The sequence below is a fragment of the Oncorhynchus mykiss genome, chromosome 16 (assembly GCF_057628025.1).
Source record: "Oncorhynchus mykiss isolate SJ-2025 chromosome 16, ASM5762802v1, whole genome shotgun sequence".
Taxonomy (NCBI): Eukaryota; Metazoa; Chordata; class Actinopteri; order Salmoniformes; family Salmonidae; genus Oncorhynchus; species Oncorhynchus mykiss.
In genome coordinates, this window is record NC_143037.1 from 12,246,378 (window position 1) to 12,263,510 (window position 17,133).

Genomic DNA, 17,133 nt, shown 5'->3' on the forward strand with positions numbered 1-17,133 from the left:
CACCAGCAAAGCACCCACACACCATCACACCTCCTCCTCCATGCTTCACGGTGGGAACCACACATGGGGACATCATCTGTTCACCTACTCTGCGTCTCACAAAGACACAGCGGTTGGAACCAAAAATCGCAATTTGGACTCAGATCAAAGGACAGATTTCCACCGGTCTAACGTCCATTGCTCGTGATTCGTGGCCCAAGCAAGTCTTGTCTTCATATTGGTGTCCTTTAGTAGTGTTTTTTTTGCAGCAAGGCCTGATTCACACAGTCTCCTCTGAACAGTTGATGTTGAGATGTGTCTGTTACTTGAACTCCGTGAAGCATTTATTTGTGCTGCAATCTGAGGTGCAGTTAACTCTAATGAACATATCCTCTTCAGCAGAGGTAACTCTGGGTCTTTCTTTCCTGTGGCGATCCTCATGAGAGCCAGTTTCATCCTAGCACTTGATGGTTTTTGCGACTGCACTGAAATTTCCAGGATTGACTGACCTTCATGTCTTAAAGTAATGATGGACTGTCATTTCTCTTTGCTTATTTGAGCTGTTCTTTCTATAATATGGACTTGGTATTTTACCAAATAGTATACCACCACTACCTTGTCACAACACAACTGATTGGCTCAAACGCATTAAGAAGGAAAAATATTCCACAAATGAACTTTTAACAAGACACACCTGTTAATTGAAATGCATTCCAGGTGACTACCTCATGAAGCTGGTTGACAGAATGCCAAGAGTGTGCAAAGCTGTCATGGCTACTTTGAAGAATCTCAAAAATAAAATATATTTTAATTTGTTTAACACTATTTTGGTTACTACATGATCCCATGTGTTATTTTATAGTTTTTATTCTGCAATGTAGAAAATATAACATATAGAAAACCCTTGAATGAGTAGGTGTGTCCAAACTTTTGACTGGTACTATATATATATATATATATATATATATATACTCCGGATTCCGACATTGCTCGTCCTAAATATTTCTATATTTCCTAATTACATTCGTTTACTTTTTAAATGTGCATTGTTGTGTATTGTTAGATATTGCTGCACTATTGGAGCTAGGAACAAAGCATTTCGCTACACTCGCAATAACATCTGCTAAATATGTGTATGTGACGAATAAAATGGGATTTGATTTGATCAAACTGGTATAACTAAAGACAGCCTTTCAATACCATTAGAATCCAAGTTGATTCAACATTTTCCATCTAATCAAAAGGGAACTGTTTCCTCAGCTGACCTCTACTCACATGCCAATCAAACTACAGACCTGTCAATCAAACTTCAGCCACCCTTTTAAGTTGTCAATTAAAAGTGAGCCAATTAAAAGTCTGTTCCACACTTGCACTCCTGAACAATGCCAACCTCTTCCTATAGCCTCATCTCCTCTTTATCGCTCTGTCTCTCCGCCTCTCCGTCTCTCCGCCTCTCCGTCTCTCCTCTACAGCCTTATCTCTCCCTCTCTTTGTCTGGCAGTGATGCATGCTCCCTTCCAGCACAGATGGATAATGAAAGGGAGAGCGAGTGAGAGACAGATAAAGAAAGGGAGAGAGAGAAAAGAAAAGGAAATGATAGAGAGATGAACTGAAGGAGGAAGATGTGATCATGCTGAAGGAGTAAAATCAGTACCTGATCAGCTGAACAATGCCAACGAGCGTCCATGCCTGCCTGACTGCCTAGCTCACACATCACATCACACACACACACACACACGGTTTACACACACTGCTCTGCCACTGTCTTCAGAAACACACACACATCTGTTAGCAGCAGCTCTGTCAGCGTGGAGAAACGAGGAGAGAATAGGAGATGTACTGATACACTAACTACCTATCACTGCTGACAGAGAGAGAGAGAGAGAGAGAGAGAGAGAGAGAAAGAGAGAGAGAGAGAGCAAGAGGAGACAGAGCGAGAGAGGGGGGGGTCTGAGGTTGCTATAGTTGGTTCTACCCATAAAACACACGAACGCACGCACGCTCTCACACACGCACAAATGCTATACTTACACACACACACGCACACACGCGCACACACGCACACACACACACACACACACACACACACACACACACACACACACACACACACAAGCATACACACACACACACACACACACACACACACACACACACACACACACACACACACACACACACACACACACACACACACACACACATCCAAACTAAATTGAGCAGAGTGAGACAGAGTTGACACTCTTCAACATTATTAATAATTCAGACTCATAGGAGGGAATCTCACTAAATTCAGGAAGAAACACACACACACACCCACTGCACCATATCAAGCATACATATGACCTAATTCCTATCTTGGTATACCATCGACTACACACACACACACACACACACACACACACACACACACACACACACACACACACACACACACACACACACACACACACACACACACACACCTGAGGTGTAAAGAGCAACACTGTCGGTGAATCTCAAACCACCACCTCGCCCCTACCAACTCGCTCTGAGGGCCCTCCGGTGTCACGTGTTGCTCAGAGTGACTTCCAGAGAGTGGAGAGGGGATCAGTAAACCCATCAACGTCGGGACACACTGGTGATTTGAATGATGCAATTCATGTTCCACTTTCAAATAATAAAATGAGCATGAAATTCTATTTCCCAAATCCCACCAGATGTAAAGATTAGTAACAGTTAAACATTTCATTTGGGAGGTATTTCATCTGTTACATGTGTCAAGTCTCCAAATCCGACATAAACAAATGCATGTGACATATAATTAGGAACACCTCTCCGTTGTTTTGTAGGTAAGGGGATAGCACTTAGCTTTGAAGCCTGCAGCCTTGCTGAGGGTCTAATTAGCCACTACACCCTGGATCATTTTCACTGCCTCAGCATTTGGACACTTGTGCATATGGCGGAGGTGCACGTGAAAGTGCCAATGGAGGGCCGAAGGGCGAGGGGAAGGGAGTGATTTGGGATTCAGCCTGTGTCTCACTCAGTCACTTAAACCCTCCATCCATCCATCCATCCATCCAGATCCATTATTGATGCCTGAGGCTCACAGCTCTGTATTCCATTATTTATGTCTGAGACAGCTGGCAGCCTATACCCAGAGGAGCTATGCACTATGGAGCACAACAGAAAGAGAGAGAGGTTTCACTATCTCCATGGCAACTCGCATCATTGGATAAAAAAAATTCTGAGCATGGCAGAACATTTCATGACCCAGAATCCCTCTCCACACAGAGAGCCTGTTCATCATCATAACCTCCTGACTAGTCATAGCAGACAAGCGGTGGTCATAGCAGGTCATAACTTTCATAGCAGCTCATAGCAGGTTAACACAGCTCATTGCAGCACACATTTGAGTCCAAATCCATTTCTGACTCATAGTTACCTCTGCTGCAGAGGATAAGTTCATTAGAGTTAGCCTCTCTCAGCCTCTCTCAAATAAATTCCTCACAGAGTTCAAGTAACAGAAACATCTCAACATCAACTGTTCAGAGGAGACTGCGTAAATCAGGCCTTGCTGCAAAGAAACCACTACTAAAGGACACCAATAAGAAGAAGGGTCTTGCTTGGGCCAAGAAACACGAGATATGGACATTAGACCGGTGGAAATCTGTCCTTTGGTCTGACGAGTCCACATTGGGTATTTTTGGTTCCAACCGACGTGTCTTTGTGAGATGCAGAGTAGGTGAACGGATGATCTCTGCATGTGTGGTTCCCACTGTGAACCATGGAGGAGGTGGTGTGATGGTGTGGGGGTACTTAGTTGGTGACACTGTCTGTGATTTATTTACAATTCAAGGCACACTTAACCAGCATGGCTACCACAGCATTCTGCAGCGATACGCCATCACATCTGGTTTGCGCTTAGTGGGACTATCATTTGTTTTTCCACAGGACAATGACCCAACACACCTCCAGGCTGTGTAAGGGCTATTTGACTAAGAAGGAGAGTGATGGAGTGCTGCTTCAGATGACCTGGCCTCCACAATCACCCAACCTCAACCCAATTGAGATGGTTTGGGATGAGTTGGACTGCAGATTGAAGTAAAAGCAGCCAACAAGTGCTCAGCAAATGTGGGAACTCCTTCAAGACTGTTGGAAAAGCATTCCAGGTGAAGCTAGTTGAGAGAATACCAAGAGTGTGCAAAGCTGTCATCAATGCAAAGAAGAATCTAAAATCTAAAATATATTTTGATTTCTTTAACACTTTTTTGGTTACTACATGATTCCATATGTGTTATTTCATAGTTTTGATGTCTTCACTATTATTCTACAATGTAGAAAATAGAAAAAATTACGCAACAAAATGTAACACAAAAATAAGTCAAGGGGTATGAATACTTTCTGAAGGCACTGTATCTATTTGGGTCTCCCGAGTGACGCAGCGGTCTTAGGCACTGTATATGGTATCTATTTGGGGCTCCCGAGTGACGCAGCGGTCTTAGGCACTGCTGCTCAGTGCTAGAGGCGTCACACTACAGACCCTGGTTCGATTCCAGGCTGTATCACAACCGGCCGTGATTGGGAGTCCCATAGAGCGGTGAACCATTGGCCCAGCGTTGTTAGGGTTTGACTAGGGTAGGCCACTGTAAATAAGAATTTATTCCGAACTGACTTGCCTTGTTAAATAAAGGTAAAATAATTGTTTTTTAAAATCTATATGTGTGAGTTTACGAATAGCTAAGTTATCCTGTTTATGCCTTAGATAGCGTCATTGTTCGTTTCCTACCTGCTGCGTAGTTCCTCCTCCTTGCTTCTTATTTGTGGCGGTTGTCGTGGTGATGTCGCCGGCATTGGGGGCGGGATCTAATCGGTTGCCCCCGGCGGCAGCGCTGGATTGGGGAGTGATGGAGGAGGAGGGCATGTCCCCAACCAATCGTGTGCTGCCCTCCAGGCGGATGTGGGCGTGTCCCTCGGCGGCCATGTTGAGTATCTTCAGTCCGTTGTAGTAGAGACCGGCCATCTGACCCTGGAACTGACCTGCTTCCTTTCCTCTTCCTACCGTCACCGTCGTCTGGCTGTTGAAGATGGTCAGCTGGCGGCCTGGACACACACACGCATACATAGGCATCGTCGTGTGATGATAATACACACATTAAGCATGATGTTAATGAGTTGTAAGCATGGTGTTAGGTTGTTGTAAGCATGGTGTTAGGGTGTTGTAAGCATGGTGTTAGGGTGTTGTAAGCATGGTGTTAGGGTGTTGTAAGCATGGTGTTAGGGTGTTGTAAGCATGGTGTTAGGGTGTTGTAAGCATGGTGTTAGGGTGTTGTAAGCATGGTGTTAGGGTGTTGTAAGCATGGTGTTAGGGTGTTGTAAGCATGGTGTTAGGGTGTTGTAAGCATGGTGTTAGGTTGTTGTAAGCATGGTGTGAGGGTGTTGTAAGCATGGTGTTAGGGTGTTGTAAGCATGGTGTTAGGTTGTTGTAAGCATGGTGTTAGGTTGTTGTAAGCATGGTGTTAGGTTGTTGTAAGCATGGTGTTAGGGTGTTGTAAGCATAGTGTTAGGGTGTTGTAAGCATGGTGTTAGGGTGTTGTAAGCATGGTGTTAGGGTGTTGTAAGCATGGTGTTAGGGTGTTGTAAGCATGGTGTTAGGTTGTTGTAAGCATGGTGTTAGGTTGTTGTAAGCATGGTGTTAGGGTGTTGTAATCATGGTGTTAGGTTGTTGTAAGCATGGTGTTAGGTTGTTGTAAGCATGGTGTTAGGGTGTTGTAAGGATGTTAGCATGTCATAAGCGTGTTGTTAGCAGGGTGTAAGCATGTTGTAAGCATGTTGTAAGCATGTTGTTAGCATGTTGTAAGTATGTTGTTAGCATGTTGTAAGCATGTTGTAAGTATGTTGTTAGCATGTTGTAAGCATGTTGTAAGCAGGTTGTTAGCATGTTGTAAGTATATTGTTAGCATGATGTAAGCATGTTGTAAGCATGCTGTTAGCATGTTGTAAGTATGTTGTAAGTATGTTGTAAGCATGTTGTAAGCATGTTGTTAGCATGTTGTAAGTATGTTGTAAGCATGTTGTTAGCATGATGTAAGCATGGTGGTAGGGTGTTGTAAGGATGTTAGCATGTCATAAGCATGTTATTAGCATGGTGTACACATGTTGTAAGCATGTTGTTAGCATGTTGTACGTTGTTAGCATGTTGTTAGCATGTTTAAAGCATGATATGGGACATGTACTGTGGAGTGTGAGACTGGAGAGAGAGAGGAGGAGAAGAGGAGGAAGGAGGATGAGAGGAAGAGTAGGATGAAGAGAGAATAGATGGGATAGCCGAGAGACGGTTGCTGTGGAGACGCATCATGAGAGAGTCATCATGTTGACATATCGATTGATTATCCTCAAATATGGTTATTACAGCCTTAAGAAGCCCAATGAAGGAAGCATTATGAAGACATATGAAGCTCTATGAAGCACACACAGGTCATAGCTTTGTCTCTGGTCACAGTTAAAAGGGAGTTCAGGCATTTAAAGGAGCTCTGCTGAGGGTTAAGAGGTCAATTTGAAACAAAACAGTGCATTGAACATCTCTCAAGTCTTACATGTAATATCTGGTTCTGAACTTTACTTTGACTATACAGATTATGATGTTCAACATTGATATATGCTTTAGTGAACACTTTAAATGTTTACAATTGGAGAAACAATATCTTAAACAAGTACATTTTTATCTGTATTAGTTTCACATTTATTCAGATTAATCTTCCCATTGTCCGTTTAACCTGGTATTATTACCTCTCTCTTTATCTACAGTTTACAGTAAATTACTGTATTACAGAACAGTACAGTTACACTACAGTTTACACAGTCTGACAATATTATACTCTAACAGTTACTATAACGTTTAAACTTAGTTATGGATTTATCATTTTAGATGTTAGTTGATGGTCACAGTTTCAACTTCCTTCAGGTTGACTTTTAGCTGAAAGTTTAAAGGCATTTTAATGATGTTTTTACCTTTGTCGAGTAGCCAATCGTCAACTATTCGACCGAGCCGATAGGGGATTCTCTGTCTAGCGATGGCCAGGCGCTCGTTATCAATGTTGCCTTTAATTTAAAGATGAAAACACAGTAATTACACCTGGCACAGGAGCTGGACAACAAAATAAACAGCCATGAAGAGAAAGTCAAAGTCCTGACCAAGGTCCTGTCGGTCCGAACATTGTTGCTGTGTCATTAACTTCAATAAGAGTTACGTTCATGAGCAGCAACCAGCAAGCAGACATCGACTTTCTGTTCTTGGACTCTTGGATTTAAAGAGACATTTAAACAGTTACTTAACATCTGACAGACAGGAGACAGCTCTGACTGGGTTTAGAGAGTTTGATAAAACAAGAGAATAATAATGATAATCACTGTTAAAGCTAACAGATCAACCCTCATACACCTCTGTCTAGTGTTTAGCCTTTTAGCTAACAGATCGGCTAATAACTCCTGAAAATATATGATTAATACTTAAGATAACAACAACAATATAAAATGTTTAAAAACCCAATGCTAAAATAAATACAATCAGTTTTGCCTCTTCGTTTCCCCCCCAGTCTAGTTAATACATTTACATTTTTATTGTGTTGCTGTTTGGCCAAATGCCCCAACGGCTATTATTATTTTCTTTTTTTAATAAATCACAACTGCTATCTGTATTAAATGTTTTCATGGTTCATTTAAGTGTCACACTATTTAACATAGCAACATACATGACCAGTTATGTCAGTACAGACTCCCTGGAGTCAAGGCAACAGTGGAAGTGTAACTACATATATATTTTTTTTATGTTTAAACAGAGAAAACAACATCCTAAAATACACATTTGGTCTTCAGCAAGTCATAACACAAGTGGTAATAGTAACGTAGTATGATGTAGTATTAACATAAGCAACATCTTTACATGAATACTGATAGAAACAGTTGCGATACATAGTCACTTCCTTTAATTCAGGAAGAAGCCGAAGCCCTGTCATGTGATTGGCTGTGACAAGCAGGTGTCGGCTGTGGTCGGTCCCTACCTGAGGGGTAGCGCTCTATGATTGGCAGGTCGTCCAGCTGCAGGGTTGCGTTGCCTCCGCTGCGGGTAAACCGAACTATGTGGTACTTCCCATCATTAACGGATTTAGCAGTCTCTTCAATGTTGATGTCATCTGTCCCCACGTTAAACACTACCCGAATATTTCCTTTATCCTGGGGAGAGAGAAATGGAGAGAGAAATGGAGAGACAGGGAGACAGAGAGAGAAATGGAGAGAGAAATGGAGAGACATAGAGACAGAGAGAGAAATGGAGAGAGAAATGGAGAGACATAGAGACAGAGAGAGAAATGGAGAGACATAGAGACAGAGAGAGAAATGGAGAGAGAAATGGAGAGACATAGAGACAGAGAGAGAAATGGAGAGAGAAATGGAGAGACAGAGACAGAGAGAGAAATGGAGAGAGAAATGGAGAGACAGAGACAGAGAGAGAAATGGAGAGAGAAATGGAGAGACAGAGACAGAGAGAGAAATGGAGAGAGAAATGGAGAGACATAGAGACAGAGAGAGAAATGGAGAGAGAAATGGAGAGACATAGAGACAGAGAGAGAAATGGAGAGACATAGAGACAGAGAGAGAAATGGAGAGAGAAATGGAGAGACAGAGACAGAGAGAGAAATGGAGAGACATAGAGACAGAGAGAGAAATGGAGAGAGAAATGGAGAGACATAGAGACAGAGAGAGAAATGGAGAGAGAAATGGAGAGACATAGAGACAGAGAGAGAAATGGAGAGAGAAATGGGGAGACATAGAGACAGAGAGAGAAATGGAGAGAGAAATGGAGAGACATAGAGACAGAGAGAGAAATGGAGAGAGAAATGGAGAGACAGAGACAGAGAGAGAAATGGAGAGAGAAATGGAGAGACATAGAGACAGAGAGAGAAATGGAGAGAGAAATGGAGAGACAGAGACAGAGAGAGAAATGGAGAGAGAGACAGAGAGAGAAATGGAGAGAGAAATGGAGAGAGAAATGGAGAGACAGAGACATAGAGAGAAATGGAGAGAGAAATGGAGAGACATAGAGAGAAATGGAGAGACAGAGACAGAGAGAGAAAGAGAGCAAAATAGCAAGAGAGAGAGCGAGAGAGAGAGAGAGAGAGAGAGAGGATAGGAAGAGAGAAAGGTTTATAGCTGGTAGTGTAGCAGAGTGCTGAGTTGAGGAGGACAGAGTGCAGTGATTCTGTAGAGGTCAGTGTAGTCTTTACTATCTGTAGCTGTAGGTAGTCTCCCAGTCCCGAGGCGCTGTCAACCCGTAACAGAGTAGCGTGTTTCTGCTGTGTGCTGAAGCCCAGCGCCAGCCGGTCAGCCCGTGTGCTGGGGCGCTCGTTAGGAGGCCAGGTGTACACGATCACACCCCCGTCACGACCAAAGATATAAGTGGTCCCCGCTGTGGACAACAAATTGGCTCAAAAAGGAAGTAGTAAACAGGAAATAGGACATAGGAAATAACAAGTGACTCACCGTCATTGCAGAGCGGTCCCCCGAATGATGTCATACTGCAATCACAGCTAAATCCCTCCCACTGCTGTAAACACACACCCTGACTGGCGCAGGAGTCTTCCTGACAGGTAGTACTGGGACCTGAAGAGCCAAAGAGACAAATCCTTCAGCTTCTTCACGAGAAAAGCTCATGTCAACCAGAGAATGCTGAAGGTAACAAAATAATCAGAATAAGCCCTTAAAAACTCTGGATCGGTCGACAACAGCCAAGGCAAAAACCAGATTCATTCACATTTTAAGTGAACCCATTCCTTTAAGAGTTGAGCCCCTTTGGATTGTTGAATTGTTATTACAATTCACTTCACATCCAGCAGCTGTCTGTCCATGAGGTTGGCCAGCCGTAGGCTAGATACAGGGAGGGGTCAAACAGAAGAGGGTGGGGTTAGAAGTAGGGGGTGGGATTAGAATCATGCTTCCAAGTGACAGAGGTGAAGAGGGTGTGTTCTAACTTAAACAGGAACGATGTCGCTGAGGGGAAGATGTCACTACGGTGGCATGGACAGGTCATGTCAGAACACACCACACACACACGTACCTGCAAGAGTGTAACCGAGGTGGCTCGCGTGATGAGTCTTGCCTGAGACCTGAAAACATGCATTAGCTCCCTGAGCTACTGCCTAGCCCTAGACTTTAGCCCAGTGGGTTAACACAGTCTTGTGGTGTGCAGGAGACTCAGGTTCAAACCCAGTTGATCACATGAATACACACAGACACGCACACACAGAGCGATCTACCTTGAAGGTCAGCTTTCGTCAATGCAACTTTTGTCAGCCAAAAAGAATGACAAGCAAAATATGTTAGATGGTTAGTAAAAAGAAAGCATAGAAATGCCTCTGATAAAACAAACAGTTAGAGAGAGAGAGAGAGACAGAGAGAGAGAGAGAGAGAGAGAGAGAGACAGAGAGAGAGAGAGAGGGGGAAGAAAGAGAATAGAGAGAGAGAGAGAGAGAGAGACAGAGAGAGAGAGAGAGACAGAGAGAGAAGAGAGAGAGAGAGAGAGAGAGACAGAGAGAGAGAGAGAGGGGGAAGAAAGAGAATAGAGAGAGAGAGAGAGAGAGAGAGAGAGAGAGAGAGAGAGAGAGAGAGAGAGAGGGGGAAGAAAGAGAATTAAAGAGAGGAGAGAGAGAGGGGGAGGAAGAGAATAGAGAGGGGAGAAAGAGAAGAGAGAGCGAGAGAGGGGGAAGAAAGAGAATAGAGAGAGGAGAGAGAGAGGGGGAGGAAGAGAAGAGAGAGGGGAGAAAGAGAAGAGAGAGCGAGAGAGGGGGAAGAAAGATAATAGAGAGAGAGAGAGGGGGAGGAAGAGAAGAGAGAGGGGAGAAAGAGAAGAGAGAGCGAGAAAGGGGGAAGAAAGATAATAGAGAGAGGAGAGAGAGAGGGGGAGGAAGAGAAGAGAGAGGGGAGAAAGAGAAGAGAGAGCGAGAGAGGGGGAAGAAAGAGAATAGAGAGAGGGAGACAGAGAGAGAGAGAGACAGAGAGAGAGAGAGAGAGAGAGAGAGAGGAGAGAGAGAGGGAGGAAGAGAAGAGAGAGGGGAGAAAGAGAAGAGAGAGTGAGAGAGGGGGAAGAAAGAGAATAGAGAGGAGAGAGAGAGGGGGAGGAAGATAAGAGAGAGGGGAGAAAGAGAAGAGAGAGCGAGAGGGGGGAAGAAAGAGAATAGAGAGAGGAGAGGGGGAAGAAAGAGAATAGAGAGAGAGAGAGAGAGAGAGAGAGAGGAAGAAAGAGAATAGAGAGAGAGAGACAGAGAGAGAGACAGAGAGAGAAGAGAAAGCCAGATGCCAAAGCAAGGGGGATAATCTCCAACATAATAAAAACAGAAATATAAATAATACAAATAAAAACAGCTGTTAGCTGGAGCAAGAGGTAGAATAATAACAACAATTAGCTATGATCTGCAATCGTAAAAGGGGGAGGTCCTGGTATGTGTTTGTCTTCCTAGACTTTTTTGTGTAATTGCTAATGGTGTGTGTACCTGTGTGTGTGTGTGTACCTTCACAGCCCCTCTCCACCTGTCCGGTCGTAGCAAGGGCGTCGGCCAGCAGGTCGGGTAATCGGCCGTTGAGGTCGACGGTTGCTAGGCAACCCTGGAAGCCTTCGCGGGAATGGACGAGCTTGGGAAGGTCACGGTACATCTCTTTAGCCACGCCCCCTACGTACAGGTCACCTATAGGAACACAGCACAGCTTGAGTGGCAGCTCCTCGCTCCATACCTGGGTCTCGCTTAGCTGACAGAACTGCCCTCTGCTATAAGAGACAAGGGCTGAGAGACTCCATACATAGTACACAGGTATTATGGTATGTACAGTATGTGTGTATGTGTCTGTGTCGATGTGTGTGAGTTTATTCGTGTGCATGTGTGTTACCTTTGAGATCCAGGTTCTTGGCCCCCATAGTGGTCTGTGTGGTGACCTTGGTGTCTATCTTAACAGTGTGCAGGTTGTTGGTGTCTCTGGATATGAGGACGTTGTGCCAGTGGTTGTCATTCAGAGGAGAGTTGGAGTTCCCTTTGATCAGGTGAGCCCCGTTCCCCAGGTCGGACACATAGTGGAGGTAGCTGGGGAGGGAGGGAGATTAGGAACGTTAGCATATCAACTTTAATACCTGAGTAGATAGTAGATAGATATCTAACTCTGACCAGTCCTTTCATCAAGTGGAATCATCTCCTCTGTTCAGTAGCAGTAGTGTATAGACACACCCTTTGACCAGCTCCACCACTATGAAGTCGTTTCCGTCTCCTCTGTTGTAGAGTACGAGTCCGTCAGGGGAGGTGGTTTTGAACTGGAGGAACAGGTGCATGGAGTAGTAGGCCTGGAGCGTTGGCAGGGTCACGTAGCTCGACCGTGACCTGAACGTCACCGGGTCCGCCACGATGCTCTTATAACCAATCACAGCGTTCAGCTCGCAATAGTCGATATCACCGTTCTTACCTAGGATCGAGATGACCAAGGATGAGGTGTGTGTAGTTGTGTACGTACGTGTAAGGTGCTGTGTTTGGGATGAGTTACTTACTTAAAACACTAATGTATTACAAATTACTTGTTACATTTAACTAAAGTAACGCGTTATATTACAATATTACAATGAGCAACGTCAGCTTTGATCAGTAGTTGCTCCTTTCGTCTGTGGCGCTGCCTTGCTAGTCTACAAGTACGGCTTAATCCGTCATATCTAGTGTAAGCCCAATGTCTGTACAGCTAACCTATCTTTTCATTCAAAATCTGTCTCTCGAGCCGCCAGATCTGGTCACAGTCCGCATTTACAGGGACCCATAGAGACGTATAGAGGGCACTCTATGGACTTTGCTACCACAGAAGCGTGTTCAATGGCAAAGATCAGAGACGCGCCATCTATACGTTTCTATGGACAACAGCTGTCATGACATTTCTCCAGCCTTTCTCCGCTCGCTCGACAACTAAATGAGGAAACAAGTCGAGATCGGCTCATGGAAACGCGCCCGTTAAGAGATATGATTGTGAAAGTAAGGCACTCGTTGTTTGACAAAGTAACTGTAGTAATGTTACTCAGAAAAGTAATCTGATTATATAACATGTTACCACCAACACTGGTGTGTGTGTGTGTGTGTGAGGTGTGTGTGTGTGTGAGGTGTGTGTGTGTGTATGAGGTGTGTGTGTGTGTGTGAGGTGCGTGTATGCGTGTGTGAGGTGTGTGTGTGAGGTGTGTGTGTGTGTGAGGTGTGTGTGTGTGTGTGAGGTGTGTGTGTGTGTGTGAGGTGCGTGTATGCGTGTGTGAGGTGTGTGTGTGAGGTGTGTGTGTGTGTGAGGTGTGTGTGTGTGTGTGAGGTGTGTGTGTGTGTGTGAGGTGTGTGTGTGTGTGTGTGTGAGGTGTGTGTGTGTGTGTGAGGTGTGTGTGTGTGTGTGAGGTGTGTGTGTGTGTGTGAGGTGCGTGTATGCGTGTGTGAGGTGTGTGTATGTGTGGGTGTGTGTAGGTGTGTGTGTGTACTCTGTCCTTACAGAGGTCTACATAGGGCATCCCATTGAGAGTGAGGCCCTGCAGGTGCCCTATGAAGTTGGAGGGCACAGCGGGCATGAAGCGCTTCTCCGTCACAATGCCTGTCTCCACGTTGTGGAACTCCAGCTGGGTGTGGTCGCCTGCCATCTGACCTGGAGGGGTTAGAGGTCAGGGGTCAGGGGAGAGGTTAGCAGACCAGGGTCAAATACATTGAAGCACTTGAGGTGCACTTGATTTAGCTTCACCGGAGTGCAGGGTGAGTGGAGTTTGCACTTTTGGGACTATTCCATTGGCTACATTGGACCAGGTCAGCTAAATACAAGACACTTGGGCTTGAATGTACTTGAACAATGTCTGCAGGTTATGGGTTTGAGGTCAGGGGTTAAGGTTAGGACTGAAAGGTCAGGGTTGACAGCGTTGGGGGGTTGCTATGGTTACCTTCCACAGATTGCAGGTCGTCGACGGTGAGTTTGAGGCTTTTCCCGCGTCGCACCACTCTGACAGTGTGCCACTCATTATCATTCAGCCCCAGCCCTGCAAAGATGGTCTCTGGACCCTTACCTACACACATTCCAGTCAGTTAATACACACATACACCTTACACACACCCACACGAAGGGTTAACACATGCACACATGCAGGCAAGCACGCAGGCACAAACCCACACACACATTCTCCACCCTGTCTCCTGCCAGTGTCCTACCCTATCTGACCACATGGTGGCACTAGATACTCAGCTCTGTAGCAAGAGGGACATAGAGCAGTAATACAGCAGGAGGAACTCTCTCCTTCCCCTTTTCTCTCCTTTCATCCCTCTCTCTCCTTCCCCTTTTCTCTCCTTTCATCCCTCTCTCTCTCCTTCCCCTTTTCTCTCCTTTCATCCCTCTCTCTCCTTCCCCTTTTCTCTCCTTTCATCCCTCTCTCTCCTTCCCCATTTCTCTCCTTTCATCCCTCTCTCTCTCCTTCCCCTTTTCTCTCCTTTCATCCCTCTCTCTCCTTCCCCTTTTCTCTACTTTCATCCCTCTCTCTCTCTCCTTCCCCTTTTCTCTCCTTTCATCTCTCTCTCTCTCCTTCCCCTTTTCTCTACTTTCATCCCTCTCTCTCTCTCCTTCCCCTTTTCTCTCCTTTCATCCCTCTCTCTCTCTCCTTCCCCTTTTCTCTACTTTCATCCCCCTCTCTCTCCTTTCATCCCTCTCTCTCTCCTTCCCCTTTTCTCTCCTTTCATCCCTCTCTCTCTCTCCTTCCCCTTTTCTCTCCTTTCATCCCGCTCTCTCTCCTTCCCCTTTTCTCTCCTTTCATCCCTCTCTCTCCTTCCCCTTTTCTCTCCTTTCATCCCCCTCTCTCTCCTTCCCCTTTTTCTCTCTCCCTTCATCCCTCTCTCTCTCCTTCCTTTTCTCTCCTTTCATCCCTCTCTTTCTCTCCTTCCCCTTTTCTCTCCTTTCATCCCCCTCTCTCTCCTTCCCCTTTTCTCTCCTTTCATCCCTTTCTCTCTCTCTCCTTCCTCTTTTCTCTCTCCCTTCATCCCTCTCTCTCCTTCCTTTCCTCTCCTTTCATCCCTCTCTCTCATTTCTCTCTCCATTTCTTCCTTTTCTCTCTCCTAATTTTCTCTCTCTAGTTTCTGTTGAAGGCGATCTCTGGGGAGTGTTTGTGAGTCTCTTTCCCTCTCACCAGGATAGACCAGAGTGTCAGTGTGTGTAGGGGGGGGGGGGGGGGGGGGGGGGTGATAAGCTATAGGAGGAATGAGAAGACGAGAGGTAAACAGCCTGACAGATTCAGCTGTGGGAAATGGCAGCACCATGACACACACACACACATATTGCCACGTGTGAGGTCTCTGTGTATATGCATGTGTAGGTGAGGTATGTGTGAGTGTAGGTGACTTGTGTGTGTGTGTTAGGTGTGATTAGTTTTCAGGAGAGGACAGAGGGCTCCCCTGAGGAGTCTCAGCTGTGCTCTGGGCACAAGTCTCTCATCCCATTACCATGGATCACTGCTGAGATTGGTGTTTTTTTGTGTGTGTGTGTGTGTGTGTGTGTGTGTGTGTGTGTGTGTGTGTGACCGCACACTGTTGGGGTGAATAGGCTGATGTTGAGAATGAGGCAGTGATCCATGCCAACCTGAGAACAGCCAGGACACACACACACACGCACACACATGTATACACACACACACACACACACACACACACACACACACACACACACACACACACACACACACACACACACACACACACACACACACACACACACACACACACACACACACACACACACACACACACACACACACACACACACAGGACATGAAATATGGTAATATGGAGTGACTAATTTGCGGAAAAAATTGTCAACCGATGGAACTATTACAAATGAAATGTATGTAATATGTATTTACTGAGTTGTACGAACTCTTGTCATGTTTTATAATCAACTCCTCATATTAAGCTCTTTCAATGGCAGTATTTTTTTTACTCCAAATGGCTGATAATAACTCATAATGGCTGATCATTACAAAATCATAATAACACCTTTTAAGGTTTCTATGCTTATGAAAAGCATTATGTTACATTCTGCCGATAGACATAGACAAGTTGTCTAGGTATGTTCCCATGGCAACACCTTCTCCCTTTGTCAGTACCGGATGCCGTCATAGAGTCGTCTTCCGTGGTGAAAGGACAAACACACATACACAGAGCTCGACTCACGACAGCTACAGACAAACAAAGCACTCAGAGGGAGGGAGGGGTGGATGGATAGATGGCTGGATGGAGGAAGGGAAGAAAAAGGATGGAGGGGTAGAGAATCTTTCATTTTCAGCATGAAGGAGATATAATTATCCGGAAGCCCTGAGAAGCTTTCAGTCCATCTCCATGACGGAACTCCACACCTTCACACTCCTCTGTACACCTCTCTCTCTCTCTCAGTCTCTTTTTCCTTGGCTCTTCTCTCTCTTCCCTCTGTACCTCACCCCTTTTCCTGTTCCCCTCTCACCTCATTCACTAACACCCCCCCACCCCCCATTTTTCCTGTTCCCCCTCTCACCTCATTCACTAACACCCCCCCTTTTCCTGTTCCCCCTCTCACCTTATTCACTAACACCCCCCACCCCCCCTTTTCCTGTTCCCCCTCTCACGTCATTCACTAAACACCCCCCCACCCACCGTTTTTCCTGTTCCCCCTCTCACGTCATTCACTAACACCCCCCACCCCCCATTTTTCCCATTCCCCTCTCACCTCATTCACTAACACCCCCCCTTTCCCATTCCCCCTCTCACCTTATTCACTAACACCCCCCATCCCCCCTTTTCCTGTTCCCCCTCTCACCTCATTCCCTAACACCCCCCCATCCCCCTTTTCCTGTTCCCCATCTCACCTCACCCCCACCCCCCTTTTTCCTCACTCTGTCTTTCCTCTCTTACATTATCTCTAAAATGGCTGCCTTAGTAACCCTGGACTCTAGCAGAATCAAACACACAGTCACACACACCAGCGCACACAAACACACACAAGTTCTAAACACACACACACACACACACACACACACACACACACACACACACACACACACACACACACACACACACACACACACACACACACACACACACACACGTTCTAACACACACAGAGGTA

At 45.4% G+C, this 17,133-nt stretch overlaps 1 protein-coding gene across 16 annotated transcripts in view; it reads right to left on the minus strand.

Annotated features, from left to right (window-relative positions):
- LOC110492836 (neurexin-1a) overlaps window positions 1-17,133 on the minus strand; it is an 80,019-nt gene that overhangs the window by 6,019 nt on the left and 56,867 nt on the right. For 8 of the 16 annotated variants that reach the window (XM_090201913.1, XM_090201915.1, XM_090201912.1 and 5 more), the window contains 10 exons: window positions 13,937-14,059; window positions 13,501-13,650; window positions 12,225-12,456; window positions 11,893-12,083; window positions 11,520-11,693; window positions 9,496-9,615; window positions 9,240-9,421; window positions 8,019-8,190; window positions 6,970-7,059; window positions 4,748-5,061 (listed from right to left, as the gene is read on the minus strand). In XM_090201913.1, the coding sequence (XP_090058039.1) occupies window positions 4,748-5,061; window positions 6,970-7,059; window positions 8,019-8,190; window positions 9,240-9,421; window positions 9,496-9,615; window positions 11,520-11,693; window positions 11,893-12,083; window positions 12,225-12,456; window positions 13,501-13,650; window positions 13,937-14,059 (1,748 nt within the window). Of the gene's footprint in view, window positions 1-4,747; window positions 5,062-6,969; window positions 7,060-8,018; window positions 8,191-9,239; window positions 9,422-9,495; window positions 9,616-11,501; window positions 11,694-11,892; window positions 12,084-12,224; window positions 12,457-13,500; window positions 13,651-13,936; window positions 14,060-17,133 lie in introns of all 16 variants that reach the window. The other 8 variants (XM_036946190.2, XM_036946185.2, XM_090201911.1 and 5 more) reach the window with 2 other exon arrangements.